Below are 13737 nucleotides of genomic sequence, written 5' to 3'. Positions count from 1 at the left end.
GTGGCAACCTGAAAGCTTCTCTCCCCCACTCTGCACTGTGAGCTGCAGCCTGGGTAGACACCAGCAGTTCTTTTAGCTCTTCCTCCCTCATGGAAACTTGGATGCATGATGTCTCATATCCCCAGGTCATTTTGTTCAAAAAACCTTCTGATGTTTAGTAATGCTGATCATCTAGCACTTAAAGAGAGTGAGAAGGGAGTAACAGGGATTACATCTTTATTTCCTTGATGAAGTTACTGGATGATGATTAAATAGCAAATTAGCACTCTGTCTGTAAACGTGCTCTGCCATGTGATACTTGGGATGGGGTTAAAACCTAATTTTTTGTTTGAGAAAAGCTTGTATTTGTTTCCCTCCCTTCCTCCCAGCATTTAATAGAATTCTTTTGGTCTGGTTTTGGTCATTTATTACACACCCAAAGCCTAAACTGGTAACCCCCTGTGTGATTTGTTACTAAATATTTACTCCAAGTAATAAATGGTCTCTGTGCATTCATCTGAGAACGAATCTGGGGTTTTTTTGTCCCATTATTCAGCAGAACAAGGTGAGAGGATATAGTTATCCAAGTGCAATGGGATCCTCTTAGTGGATGGCTTGTAGTAAATGGTTGCCCTAATAGCTCAAATTTTCATCTTTTGTGTGAGCCACAGCAACCTTGCAAAATGATACCCTGTGATCCATGGTACAAATGCAGCAAACTGCTGCTGAGAGCCCTGCAAGCCAAGGGGTGCAGCAGCCACAGGGAGAAGGTGATAACCTGGTTAAAACAGAAACCCAACAAACACCCTGTGAAATTCATGGGAAAAGGAGTTTCTGCATTTCAGATGTGTGTTTCAGTAATCAGCTGCTGGTGTTGCTGCATTGCTGTTAGGAAACGTGGCTGCATCTTTTGAAGTGAGAACACTTTAACTACAAAAGTTGATACAAAATATCTCATTAGTCCCCTTGTGTATTCCCACCGCTGATTACAGACAGTGTTGGAATTAAAATTGAAATGTTTTGTGCTTTCAGCCTTGTGTTTCACAGATTATGGGTCACGAATTAACCCGTGTGGTGGAGGAACAAAATCTACACAAAGCTGAAACTTCTGCTGGAACAGCAATTTTAAACATAAGTAAATTTATATTTTTTTTTTCTATGATTACAGGTGGTAATAAATTGTGCCATTCCAAAAGGGCTGAAGTACAATCAGGCTACACAGACCTTCCACCAGTGGCGTGATGCTAGGCAAGTGTATGGTCTGAATTTTGGCAGCAAAGAAGATGCCAACGTCTTCGCAAGTGCCATGATGCATGCCTTAGAAGTATTAAATTCACAGGAAGCTGGTAGGAGTCTCTTCACTTCTTTTCTTCCCCTAAGATTGCTCAAGTACAGAAAAATTCAAATGTTTATGTGTAAAAGTCTATAAGTCTTGTTTTTAATCATAAATAGGCCTGTAGGTGTTTTAATTATTTGGATGTTTTGTCTGACTAATTACTGCTTCTTAACAGTGCTTCTCAACTCAACTGGCATCTCTGTAATTGCACTTCCTAGCAAGTAAATCAATTTACATATTTCTATCTTAGATAGAGAAACTGCTGGGTTTGCCTTTTTTTTTAAGGAAGCAAAACAAAAAGACCTGCCCAAGAAGCATAAGGAAGATACTTTTCAGGATTTCTAGAGACATCCAGGTTCCTATTGTGTGTTGGTATTTTTGCTTCTCACTGGTTACTGGTTTATTATAAAATTGTGAAGGTTTTTTTCCTCCAAACTTTGCAATTCTCTGGCAGTTTTTACCAGCTCAGAAACCTTGAATCCAGGGTTAACATTCAGATGAGCACATACAATTTAGACACCAGGTTTGTAGTTTCATTTGTTTGAAGTTCAGGGTGACATAGGCTTTAAAACAGTGGTGGAAAAATCCCTGGCTGTCAGTATTCTGCTGATATCTGTAACATATTCTGGGTAGGCTCTACAGCAAATTGATCAGTGTAACACTGTGACACACACAGAGGGAGGTTCTTTTAAAAGACTAAGAGTCTTTTGTGTTCTTGTAACCAAATAGAATTCTTTTGTCCTCATTAAAGTTTCAAGATTGCCTGTGTAACAAGAGATAGTACTTGTGTGCCAGTTTTCTTTCTCTTGTGTGGAAGAGAGGCTGTAGATAACTATACCAGGGCTGTCTCAGCTACAGCAAAAAAAGGTGGTTTTATCAAGTTGGTGTTTTTTCTGGTAGTCCTTTCAAGACTTTTACCTTTTGAAACTAATCTGTCGAGGCTGTGGATGATAAATTCTGCAGTGCTTACATTGTTACACAACACAGGAGGCCAAAATAGAAGTGGTAGCTTGAGTTAGGAGGTTTCTTTTTGCCTGCTAAAATAAGCCAGTTGTGATTCCCAGTCTCCTGCCTCTCAGCTGGGTGTTTTCTCTTCTACATCTCTCAGTTCTGCTTTCCCTAAGGGTTACTCAACTGTAAACTTTCCATGCATTCTGACTGTTCATCACCTTCTCCCAGCCAGTATTTGGGAGCACATAAAGTGTTGGTTTTCATGAAGAAGGCTGATTGATGGTAATTATCACAGGTTTGAGGGGTTCAAGTTCTTTCCCAGTACTTACCTGTACTTGAAGAATTTGTGTTTCAGTGTGTATATAGGCATATACACATCTTCCTAGTTCAGTTTAAATCCTCATAACACTGAACCTGAGCTGTTAGAGAGGCTGAAATGACATAGGCAGGCATGGCATTGCTCATTTTTTAGTTAGACAGTGTGTCCTTTTTAAATTTTGTGCCTTGTAATTTGTCTAATGACTTGTTCTCTTGCTACTTTATGCAAGGTATTTGTGAGCTGCTGCATTTTTATGTTGCTCAGTAGTAGAAATTTTATTATAAACAGAGACGCCACTTCACTTTGTAAAGACTTGGATAAAACTGAAATTTTCTGACTGTAAAATTTCATAACTGTGTATGACTTATCACAGCCTGGTTGCTGACTACAGTGCTGTTGTCCTCTGGTTTGTTCTCAACAGTTCTGAGCTGGACACGAATTAAGGTTTGTAACCATGTTTAAAAGTGACTGGGTTAACCTTTAAGTTTTCTTCTGAATTACAGCGTTGTCACTTTGTTTCTCCTTGTTGTGAATGTAATTTGGTGGTAGCAGCAGGCGCAAGTCAAAATGCATTAATTAGCTGCATCACCAGCTAATGGTGAGCGCAGGAGATAATTGTTCTTCCCTGGCTGCTGTCTGCCAAGGGCTGTGGTGGTTTCAGATGAGCTGTCACCTGTGCCACAGACAGATAGGTGCTCTAGCTTCCATCCAGCTGAAATAAAACCAAACCTTCACATTTTCAGCATTGTTTCAGCAGATGAGCAGTTTTGCACTGCTGCTTCTAAAAAAAATTCCTGATAAGGCACAGGGAATTGCTCTCTCAGCCTCATCTCACTTCCAGACAATGTTTATAGATAAATGTTCATCATGTTTAACTGTTAGACTACTGTCAACAGGTTTTATCAGCTGGGAAATTTGTCACTGTCTGATCTAGATATTACTTAATTTTTCTGAAGTATCTTTCTGAACATGCTGCTTCAATACTGGCAATAGGTTGCTAAGTGGCTTGCAATTTATAATCCAACTAATTGTGCTCCTTGCTCAAAGCTCAGTGAATTTTGCTTCTCTGTAGCTGGTGTAATTTCCTAAAAGTGCAGCTAGAAATGAATCCTTGGTGTTAGGTTCCCCCTCCAGGATCTCTGAAATAGATGAATATTTACTTAGACAGGTCACTGGCTCTGAGGCTCTAATATTAGCTCTTCATTTTAGGAAATGGATTGCAGCTGCCTCTCTTTTATAAACAAATTACTCTTTCTGAAAAGGTGTTGAGAGGGTGTGTGTCATAAAATAAACTTACACTGACATATGATGATCAGTACATTATATATGATTAGTTTTGTTTCTTTCAATGTATCTGCTTGGATTTTAAAGCTTTCTAACCCATGCTGTCCTTGTTGGTGTTTGGGTGCTATTGCTTCAAAAATCTGTTCTTGAAGATGACAACTTGTCTCTATTAGTTTAAATAAATTGCTGTGTTTCCTAGTGTATCCAAAATGGCATACAGAACCTCCAACTGAAATAAAAATAAAGAGATCCTACATAGATAGATTCCCTTTTATTATAGAATTGCATCCAGTTAAAGTTAGATTCTTGCACTATCCTTATTTTCTGCTGTGCTTTCTCATTTTGGCAATTTCTTTTATTAGCTTGCTTATTTTATGTTGTATTTTATTCATAAAAGAAAAGCAGTTTTAGTGTTAGCTGAGCATACTATTCAGAAATTCATAAAGCTGCAGATGAATTTTAAATTTTATGCAAGGGTTCACAGAAATCTAAACGACTTCTGAGGGATATTAAAGATTAAGTTGTGTACATCCTTTTGCTTTGCAAGTCAGCTGTTGGGTAAGTCTCTCTCTTTTTAAAATAAAATTAAATCATGGTCTCCTTCTCTTGCATATATTTGAAAAATGTCATTGATCTTTTAGTTGGCATCCTCAGCTGTTCTGCTGCCTGCTGGCAGAATTGGAGGTTGTTTAATTTAGGATCTCCCTCTAGTGGATCTGCTGGAATTGAGGCACTGCTGAGCTCTCAGGGACAGGTTTTTGTCTTTCTGATGAGTTCAGAGTGCACAGTGAAAATCTCTGGGTTAAGAGCAAAGGCTTTACTGCAAGTGGCAGCTTTAGCTAAAACAGCAGTGCAGGTTTGTCTCAGAAACAATGGCTGCCTTATCAGTGGAACTGCTGCAAATGCTCTGCTGATGTAGGATTTTATCCTCTCCCTGTGTTACAGGACTGATAAATGAACCAAATGGTTGAACTCTGCTTATTTAAATTAATTTATTTCATTTTAGCTCTGTTCTGGTTTGAATGATTGCATTAGCAAACCCTATTTCCCTGCAGGCTAGTTGGGCAGATTGTAGGCAATCCAGCAGAGTAGGACAACACAGGACTGCATTTTGTCCTGGAATTTTAAAGAATTAAATAGTGCAGGTTCCTGCCATACACTGTTTCAGAAATGCATTAACCAAGGTTTTATTTGTGGCCTTCATTTGGGAAAATTGGGAAAGACTTACTACTCATTACGTTAAATAACTGCTTGACATGGTCAAAAGTGACACCTTCATCAGATGCCAAGTGCATGTCATCAAGTTTAAGAGGTCAAATGAAGAGGATTTCTGGCTCTGAGGCTGTGTGCAGGGTGTTCGGATATTCAGTAATTGTCTTGTCTGGATATGACAGCTTGCTGCAAAGGTTTTGCATTGCATGACAAAGGAAATTTTCATATCTGCATTAAGTAGGGCTCATTGTTGCAATCAAAGTGGCTCTGGAATGAGAGAAAAGCTTCAATGAGGGGAAATCAGACAGCTGAGAATTCTCTGATGTGTGAGACAATGGATTATTTCTTTGAAGGAATAAGGTCACGTAAGGGAAGCTTGTGCTGGGAGGAACAAAGGAGCATCATTCTCAGTTCTGCTGCAAAAAGCACCTCCTAGTTCAGCTGGGATCACTGCTGCTTTGTGTGGCATCTGTCCCCAACCTCAGGAAAGCCTTGCTGAGAGCATGTGGGGTTTCTAGATGTGTGATTTGCACCTGGGGAGGTCCTGGGAGTTGTTTGTTGCAGAAGATGAAAGCAGCAGAAGAATTGAAGCAAGGATGTCACAACAGTAAATAAATCTATTTTCATTCTCTCTAATAGAATTGTATAGATGTAAGATTTGTGATGCTTTTTGTGCTAATCTGGAGCAGTTGTATATTGGTTCTTGAAAAGATTTTGGAGTGTTCTGGATATAAAGGCAAGGTCATGAAGGGCTTCAGTGCATCTATTCTAGTGTTGCCTTAGATCACAATTTAATTCATAGGAAAATGGGGAGGAAGAAAAAGAACCAGAGGGGTTTCTTTGTTTCCAAGCTCTCATTATTTTATCCTTCTGACCTTGGAGGGGAAAAAGCCCCCGTGGTTCAAGTTTTTTTAATTCCTCTTGAATGAGTAACTCTAGAAGTTAGATTGTCCAGTTATTAAATAAACAAATCTTTATTCACAGCTGTACATTAATGTCCTTTCTCTTCCAGCAGAGATAGGTAATTAAATCCTTGCTGGTAGAGGAATGCACTCAAATAATGGATTGAATAATTTAATATCTTTGGGAAATGCAAACTGAAACAAAAATTGGGGCTGCCTAATTGGAATATATAGAGAGACTATAGAGGACTGAAATGAGAAAAGTGTATGTGGAGCTTGGGGGATGCTTTTCTTTGTACTGCTTTGGTTCATGTCATGCTAAAACTTGTTTTGGGAGAATAAAAATTCTGCAGCAGTGAAGTAATGATGCTATACCTGTACTCTCAGCAAGCCTCTGGAACAGGCTGTCAGCACTCCCTGTCAGAACAGGAGTAACATGATGGTATTTTTATTACCTGTGTTGTCAAAAGTTGGATAATATCTCTGGTCTTGCTAACAAGATTTTTCCCTTCCTTTTAAATGTGGGATTGATTAAATAATTTCTTTTAGGTCATCACTAGGTGTTAATAATAGCTGATATTGATTAAGTAATCCTGATTTATGTGCCAAAATGCTGATTCTGCAGGAAGTTCTACCTGTTTATTGGGCAGAGTATTTCCTCTTCATTGTAATTGCAGATAAGATTATTGAAAGCATCATCAGTGTCAGTTGTGGTGTTTGGAAGTGAAGGGAGAGTTGCTAAGTTTTCAGAGTTATACAAACTTTTAAGGGTTGCCTGTATGTTGTTTCTAATTTTTTTCTTTTGGTTCTTCAGAATTAGTGGTGTATCGTGTGAAAGCATTAAACTTTAGGTGAACAATCTGAAGAATTTAATTAAAATCTGGTAGCTGGTCTAAACTGCATGGCAAATATTAATAGAAGTACATTAATTTATGAATAAAGTTTTGTTTAATAAACACAGAGGAATGTCAGCCTATTTTACAGTTGGGGCTTATAGTGTTGTCTTTAAAAATATTATCCATAGAAGTTGTAGATAGATTTAATCTGCCTTTTGGGAGCAGGGTGTTTTCATAAAAGTCATGAAGATAGCTGTGAAATACACCTTGGCCAGGCTCATTTCTGTAGTGTTATCCCCCAGCAGTGACAGCCATTACCTATAACATTGCTATTTAATCAAATTTTGGCACAGCTGAGGGTGGAGGGAGAGCTCTAAATATCCCACAGTGGATGCTATTGATAGATTTAACTTCAATATTTCCCTTTGATGTTTGTGGTGTTGTGGTTTCCTCCAGCAGCTGCAGCTCCTGCTGGTGAAGCCTTGTCCCTGGGCATGGGAGGGTGGCACAGGGACACTGGGAGCTGCTGATGTCCCCCAGAAAATTGGGTTTGAGCCAAGCCTGGCTCCCAGGTTATCAGAGCCTGGTGTCCAAGGCTCTGCTGGCTCTGATAGGGGCTTCTGCTGGCACTGATAGGAGGCTTACCTCTGCTTACATTCATGTGGGCTTTAGTGAATAGTTTTGTTGTTCTTGTTGCCTTTTATTGCCTTGATCGAGTTAAAAGAGCTTGTGGATTGAAGTGGAGAGTGTTTAGCTTCAAATTTGGAGTGATGAATGAATTAACTCAGCTGAAGTGAGTGAGGAAGAAGGGGTTTGAAGGGAGAGGAAGCCTTGGCTGGGAGATGATTCACCCAAACAGAGGTACTAGAGAAAATTTTGTCACTAGTTAATGCCCTGGTTTTTGGCCATCATGGTCTTGCATATAAACCCATAACACCTCTTGGGAGGGTATGTGTCATAAAGTAAACTTTTACACTGATATGATGATCAATACATTATATATGGTTAGTTTTGTTTCTTTCATTGTATCTGCTTGGGTCTTAAAAGTTTGTAACCCATGCTGTCCTCATTGGTATTTAGAAACTGCTTCAGAAATCTGTTCTTGAAGATGACAACTTGTCTCTGTTAGTTTAAATAAATTGCTGTGAGCAGTAAGATGGTTTTGGTTCTGCTCAAGGCTGGTTAGAAATCAACCCAGCCTTTGTTCTGGCATGGCCTGGAGCAGGACAGGCTCTGAATGGGGCTGGAGACACATCAAAGAGGGATACCACAGCTGTTGTTCTTATTGCTTCCTGCACAGATCTCTGAAAAGCCTCATTTCCATTCATTCAGAAAACGTTTAACCATTTAAACACACATTCTTTTTTTTATTTTTAAAATAAGTTCTTATATTTCCTAACAAAAACACATCTTCTTGGCTGTAGCTTTGAACTCTTGCCTGGGGTGTGGGCTTTGTTTAGTAGGAGTATTCAAACTGTCCTAAAGAAAATATTTTCTAAAGATTATAATTAGCCAGGTCACTTATGTTTATGTCATATAAATGTATAAATAAATTTACTGTCCACTTTCAGTCTTGGAAAAGACTTCTAAAAGACAAGTCACACTTTGATTTGGATATCAGACTGTATAATTGGAACACTGTTTAGTTTTGGCACTAACATACTGAAAAGTGAAGGAGTGGGATTTCTTAGTTACTAAGTTGTTTATATAAACTTTTTCTCTGGGGAGAAAATGGAGATCTTTACCTCAAACTAAAATTCTTATGTGTGATAGTTGACCAGCCTTAGCAGATTTATTCAAAAATTAGGGTGAGAATAAGCTGTGCTCTGAAGCACAGTAATTGCAGGTGGGAGGTTTTCTGTGTAGTTTTGCCTTCTTGATTTAGGGCATGTGAGGTTCTGAGGAAGATTTCACATGATCTGGCTGCCCCTGGTTCTCCCAAACCCCTTTTCATCCATCCTTGTGTTACCAGCTCCCAAGTGAGCCTGTCCAGCCCAAGGAAAACACCCAGTGCAGCTCAGTGCAGAACTTGCAGGACATGTGTTGTGCCAATCTTGAGCAGCTGATGCTTGGGGGTTTTTTAGGGCTCCAGGAATGTGATATTTTCACTATCAGCCAGTGTCAACACTGATAACATCCAATGCAGCTGGCACGAAGAGAAGTGGGGTAGGGTGTGGTGTGACGCTCCAAAAGAGAGGAGGTGACTGAAAGATCGCAGACATCTTTTATGAAAAATCCTTTCCTTAGGATTTTTCCTCCTGAGAAGCTGAAAGGCCTCAGGAACAAAATGTGAACATTGATTATCTGCTGCTGTGGAATGCAACAGGTGCATCTGGGATTGGCCTATCTTGGTTGTTTCTAATTAATGGCCAATCACAGCCCAGCTGGCTCGGACAGAGAGCTGAGCCACAAGCCTTTGTTATCATTCCTTCCTATTCTATTCTTAGCTGGCCTTCTGAGGAAATCCTTTCTTCTGTTCTTTTAGTATAGTTTTAATGTAATATATATCATAAAATAATAAATCAGCCTTCTGAAACATGGAGTCAGATCCTCGTCTCTTAGCTCAACCTGAGACCCCTGTGAACACAAAAAAGGAACAAAAACAGAGGAACAAAAGGCATTGAGGGAGGACAAACCCTGTGTTTCCTTCCTGTGCTTCCATAGGGTTCTGCAACTGAAATTGTTTGGCTTTTGAACAGAGATACAAAGTAACCAGTCAATTAGGGCTAAAAAAATCAAGGAATTTGATAAACTCCAACTCTGGTTGTGGTTTAAAAGGGTGATGTTGGTGATGCTTGGTTTGGTTCAGGCAGTCCCGAGCAGTCTGATGTTAATTTCTGATGTTGATGCCACCATAATTGTCTGTGTGACTGCATGAAGCACCAGGTCTGGCTGTCATTTAGCTGGTGGAAATGTTTAATGCAGGCTTTTTTCCCTGAGATTTTAATGTGTTAGATTGCCAGTCCATTTCTCACCACACAGTTGCCTGAACTGTCATAGAGGACGGGTGATGCAAAGGTGAAAATAAGCTGAAAAACAGAAAGCATTGAAACTGGAATGGCTGCTGAACAAATTAGTATAAAATTATATCCTCTGTCTGTCAGAATGTGCTGCAGAGTGCACCATCTGTGCTTTTTTAGAAAAAGAGAGATGTTAGGTTTTCTTTAAAACTCAGAATGAATAGACCATTCAGCCTCATCTCTCTCTTGGCTTATATTGGCTTCTGAAGATAAAGTGATCCTGTAAAAGGATCAGAGTTCTTTTCCAGGCAGTATCTGAGTGTTTCTCATGGGGGTTGATGTTTCTGAGGTATCTTAAAGTGTTCAGAAGCCTCTGAGAGAGGTTTTCACTACCTAGTTCCTGTTTATTTAATATACCAGCTGTCCTGCTACCCAGGCAGCTGTATTTTAGCAATAAAGTGAGAGTCTTGGCTTGCTGTAATAAACCTTCTAGGATAAAACATACTTCTCCACCTGGCATGTACCTTTAATTTTATAATGTTCATTAGCAGGGTGGCTGCAGAGGGAAATTTCATGAGAAAACAGGACAGATGACTTGGGAGCTGAGCTTCTCTTTTCTTGAAAGCCTTTGTTATACTCAAATTGCATTTCCTTGAGGCAAAAATATGTAAGAAATACTGGAACCACCAGGTTAATTGCCAGCAGGGGATTTTTTCCTCTCTTGTGTGCAAAGCTGTGAAAGAAGCAATCACTGGAGTAGGCTGGCCAAGCTAAAGCTGCCTTGGCTTGCTTATGTTTGCCTTGTGCAGAACTGATGGATAAATTGGTGGTTTTCTGAAGGACAGTGCTCTGGAACAAAGTTCGAGGCTACAAGAACAGGTTTTCTCACAGCTGGGTGTGTTGGAATGGCCAGAGCAGATGAAACTTGGTGTTGCTTTCTGGAGATGTTGGCTAAAGAAGGATTTAAAACGTTGGAGAGTGGTGGTCTGCACCCAGCTACTGCAGCATGATGATACCTTCTTCAAAATACCTTTTAGATACTCTTAAAGATTAAATTGGCTGAACTGAACTTTTCATTTCTTCTGCATTTTTAGCACAAAATAGTTCTGGTTGGTCTACGGATGCATTGTGACCATTTCTTTTCATTTTTGTTTTTTCATTATTAACTTTCAGGTCAGCATGTTCCATCTTGAGGAATAAGACAGGAATTTCATCCCATATCCGATACTCAAAGTGCTGCTTGCATTTTGCAGCTCAGGCTGTGAGCCTTGACTTTGTCCAAGTGTTCTGCTGGGCATGACAAGCAGCAGAGCTTGGTGTTTGGTGTTTACTGCACCTTTCACTGCTGCTGGATTGTGTCTGCCTGTGAAAGGCCATGAAAGGCTGCAGGCAGCAATTAGCCCAGCTGCCTGGGAGCTGCTGTCATGGGCATTGCAGCTTTCCACCTCTCCCACAGGGGAGAGGAGAGGAGGAGGATGTGTGTCTTATGGAAGTTTTACAGCATAAAAAGTTCTCCAGATGAGCCAGATGGGGCAGATGTTTCTGTTTAATGGTCATTTAACTGCAATGATAAATTAATAATTAATATTTTTTGGCATTTAAATTACAGCTTAAATATATAGTTTTTAAATATTGCACTATAAATATATGTGTTTTTTAATATTGCATTAAAATATAGGTTTTATACCTGGAGGTGTCTCTTGGAGATACTTCAAGCAAAACTAGTGCATCCCAACATCAAGGCATTGGGAATATGATGCTGATGCTTGCTGAAAGAGTAACTAAGGAAGACAGCACATCTGTAGTACACTGCCTGCTTTCATCCTCCACAATTAAGTCCCATTACTTTTTGTATTTGTAAAGTACATAAATAGTGTACACTTTTGTAATTTTCATGATTAAAGATCACAGTGGACACAAAACTGTGGCATTCTGAGGAAGTTAACCTTTTTGCAGGGCTTTTAGACAAGGCACTTGTTTGCTGTGTCTCACTCAAGTTGCCTGTCCTTGATGTGTATCACACATGGTCTTTTTATGGGTTTGGGTGACTTTCACCAATTCAGATAGGAAAAGATTTTGTATTTTGATATTTGAGATGGGGAAGATCTCATTACAACTCCATAGCTCTAACTAGTTTGGTGGAGTATCAGTGGGAAATCACTGCTTTGCTCTTGGACATTTTCAAAACTCGATGTTTTAATGGATTTTAATTCTTGTTTCTTATAAATTCTATAATCTTGAGCATAGTTGTAGTCTAAATAATTTCCTGGATTACTGCCTGACAGCAGCAATTCATCCATGGTCTCCTCTATTCCATTCCACACTTTGTTCTTCACTTCTTTTTACACAGTTTTGTGCTGTAAATACATTTGTGATTAAAATGGTAAAGCTTTTTTTGTTTCTGGAATATGGATCTCACATAGACAATTACTTGTTGTATGGCTCAGAATTCCGTATCAGTAAAGGCTGGAGATGATTTTGCATGACCTTCCCTTTTGCATCCTTTGTGCTTAGCGGAATTCTCAGTTTGCACATTTGATATATGCCCCATTCCTGTGGACACAATACTTATCAATGCAGAAAAGGTCTTTGATCCAAGTTGATGACCTGAAATCTGAGGAAATTTTGGTGTGACCTGTAGAAACTTGCTTTATCTTCGTTCTCTCAGTGTGGTGGTATGGTTCTGATGGTTTTTCTCCTGTTCTTTTGTTTTTTTCCTTTTTCTGTTTTCTCCCCATTTTCCAGTGTTCTATTTAGGTGAGTGGTTTAATTTTTTGAGCCTTTCTTGCTCCTCCAAGAGTGTTTGTTCATTGTTTTAAGAAAAACAATCAGACTTGGAGTGCTTTTCAAAGCTTTTGTCAAATTCCATCATGCAGAAAGTTTGGTTTGCATTTTTGTGAGACCTTTCCATCCATGTGAAATAAAATCATTCTGCAGTTGTGTGAGGTAACATTGTACATGTGTGAGGTTGCAGTTTTTATTTGCTGCATTATGGTGTTGAGCTTGTTTGGCTTAAAAAGCAAAAGTGAGCAGTTCTTAAAATGGTGTGTGATGGCTGGCCTTTTTCTTTGATTTTGTGCCTTTTTTTTGGTTTTTTTTTTTTTTTTGCATGGTAAAAATTCAAACCATTAATTTATGATCTGTTTTTGCTCTTAGGTCCTACATTGCCTCGACAGAATTCACAGCTTCCCTCTCAAGTACAGAATGGTCCATCACAAGAAGAAATGGAAATCCAGAGAAGGTATGGTATTAAGAGTGAGCAGCTGTTCAGTTCAAGGAAGTGATAACTATTAATGAGGAGAAAATAAATGTCAAGGACTTAGAATTGCTCTCCTGCACGAGGGCAGCATTTGTATGTGCACAGTTTTCAATGCCACTCTGTAAAGATGTAAAAACTTTGTTGCTGGATCCCTTGTTCTGCTCTCCACCCATTCAAACAATGCAGTTGGAATTGGCATGCCAGGGAAGAGTTGAAGATCAGAGGGGAAGCCTTGGGAGATTTCACTGTTGTCATTTTCAGCCAGGCTGATTAATTTTCCAGTGACTGTTGTGTGTTCAGTTTTTGACACTGAAAAAAGCAGCAAGCGAGGAAGGAAGTTTGAGAAGCAGAGAACTGAGTCATCATGAATGACAGGGCTTTTGTCCTGAGCGTGGATGTGCTAGATCAGAACATTCTATTGCAAATCTTGTTTGCCTTTGCAGTGTATTATTTAGCAAAAAGCCTTAATTTTCTGCTTTTAGTGTATAAATTGATGGAGCTTTTAGCAGTGTAATTTTCAGCTGGAGCATTGCTGGTTATATATATCTGTGTTCCCTTGGTCAGTTGGGGCTTCCTCCAAGTTTACCTGTTCCGTTCAATTTCTATCCCTGTGGGATATTTTTTCAGACCTGTAGCATTTTGAACAGAGTTTTTTCCCCTTCCTTTTAATCATCATTATGTATTGATGAAGTGCATAAT

The 13737-nt window shown here is 39.3% G+C and overlaps 1 protein-coding gene across 9 annotated transcripts in view; it reads left to right on the top strand.

Moving 5' to 3' along the window:
* The window catches only part of ENAH (ENAH actin regulator), a 92039-nt gene that overhangs the window by 44350 nt on the left and 33952 nt on the right, over window positions 1-13737 (top strand). For 6 of the 9 annotated variants that reach the window (XM_064709488.1, XM_064709487.1, XM_064709486.1 and 3 more), the window contains exons 3-4: window positions 1148-1325; window positions 12936-13020. In XM_064709488.1, the coding sequence (XP_064565558.1) occupies window positions 1148-1325; window positions 12936-13020 (263 nt within the window). Of the gene's footprint in view, window positions 1-1147; window positions 1326-12524; window positions 12537-12935; window positions 13021-13737 lie in introns of all 9 variants that reach the window. The other 3 variants (XM_064709485.1, XM_064709482.1, XM_064709480.1) reach the window with 1 other exon arrangement.

Source organism: Zonotrichia leucophrys, chromosome 3 (assembly GCF_028769735.1).
Source record: "Zonotrichia leucophrys gambelii isolate GWCS_2022_RI chromosome 3, RI_Zleu_2.0, whole genome shotgun sequence".
Classification (NCBI taxonomy): domain Eukaryota; kingdom Metazoa; phylum Chordata; class Aves; order Passeriformes; family Passerellidae; genus Zonotrichia; species Zonotrichia leucophrys.
Note: the sequence above shows the minus strand (reverse complement) of the source record. Positions and strands in the feature narration are given on the sequence as shown.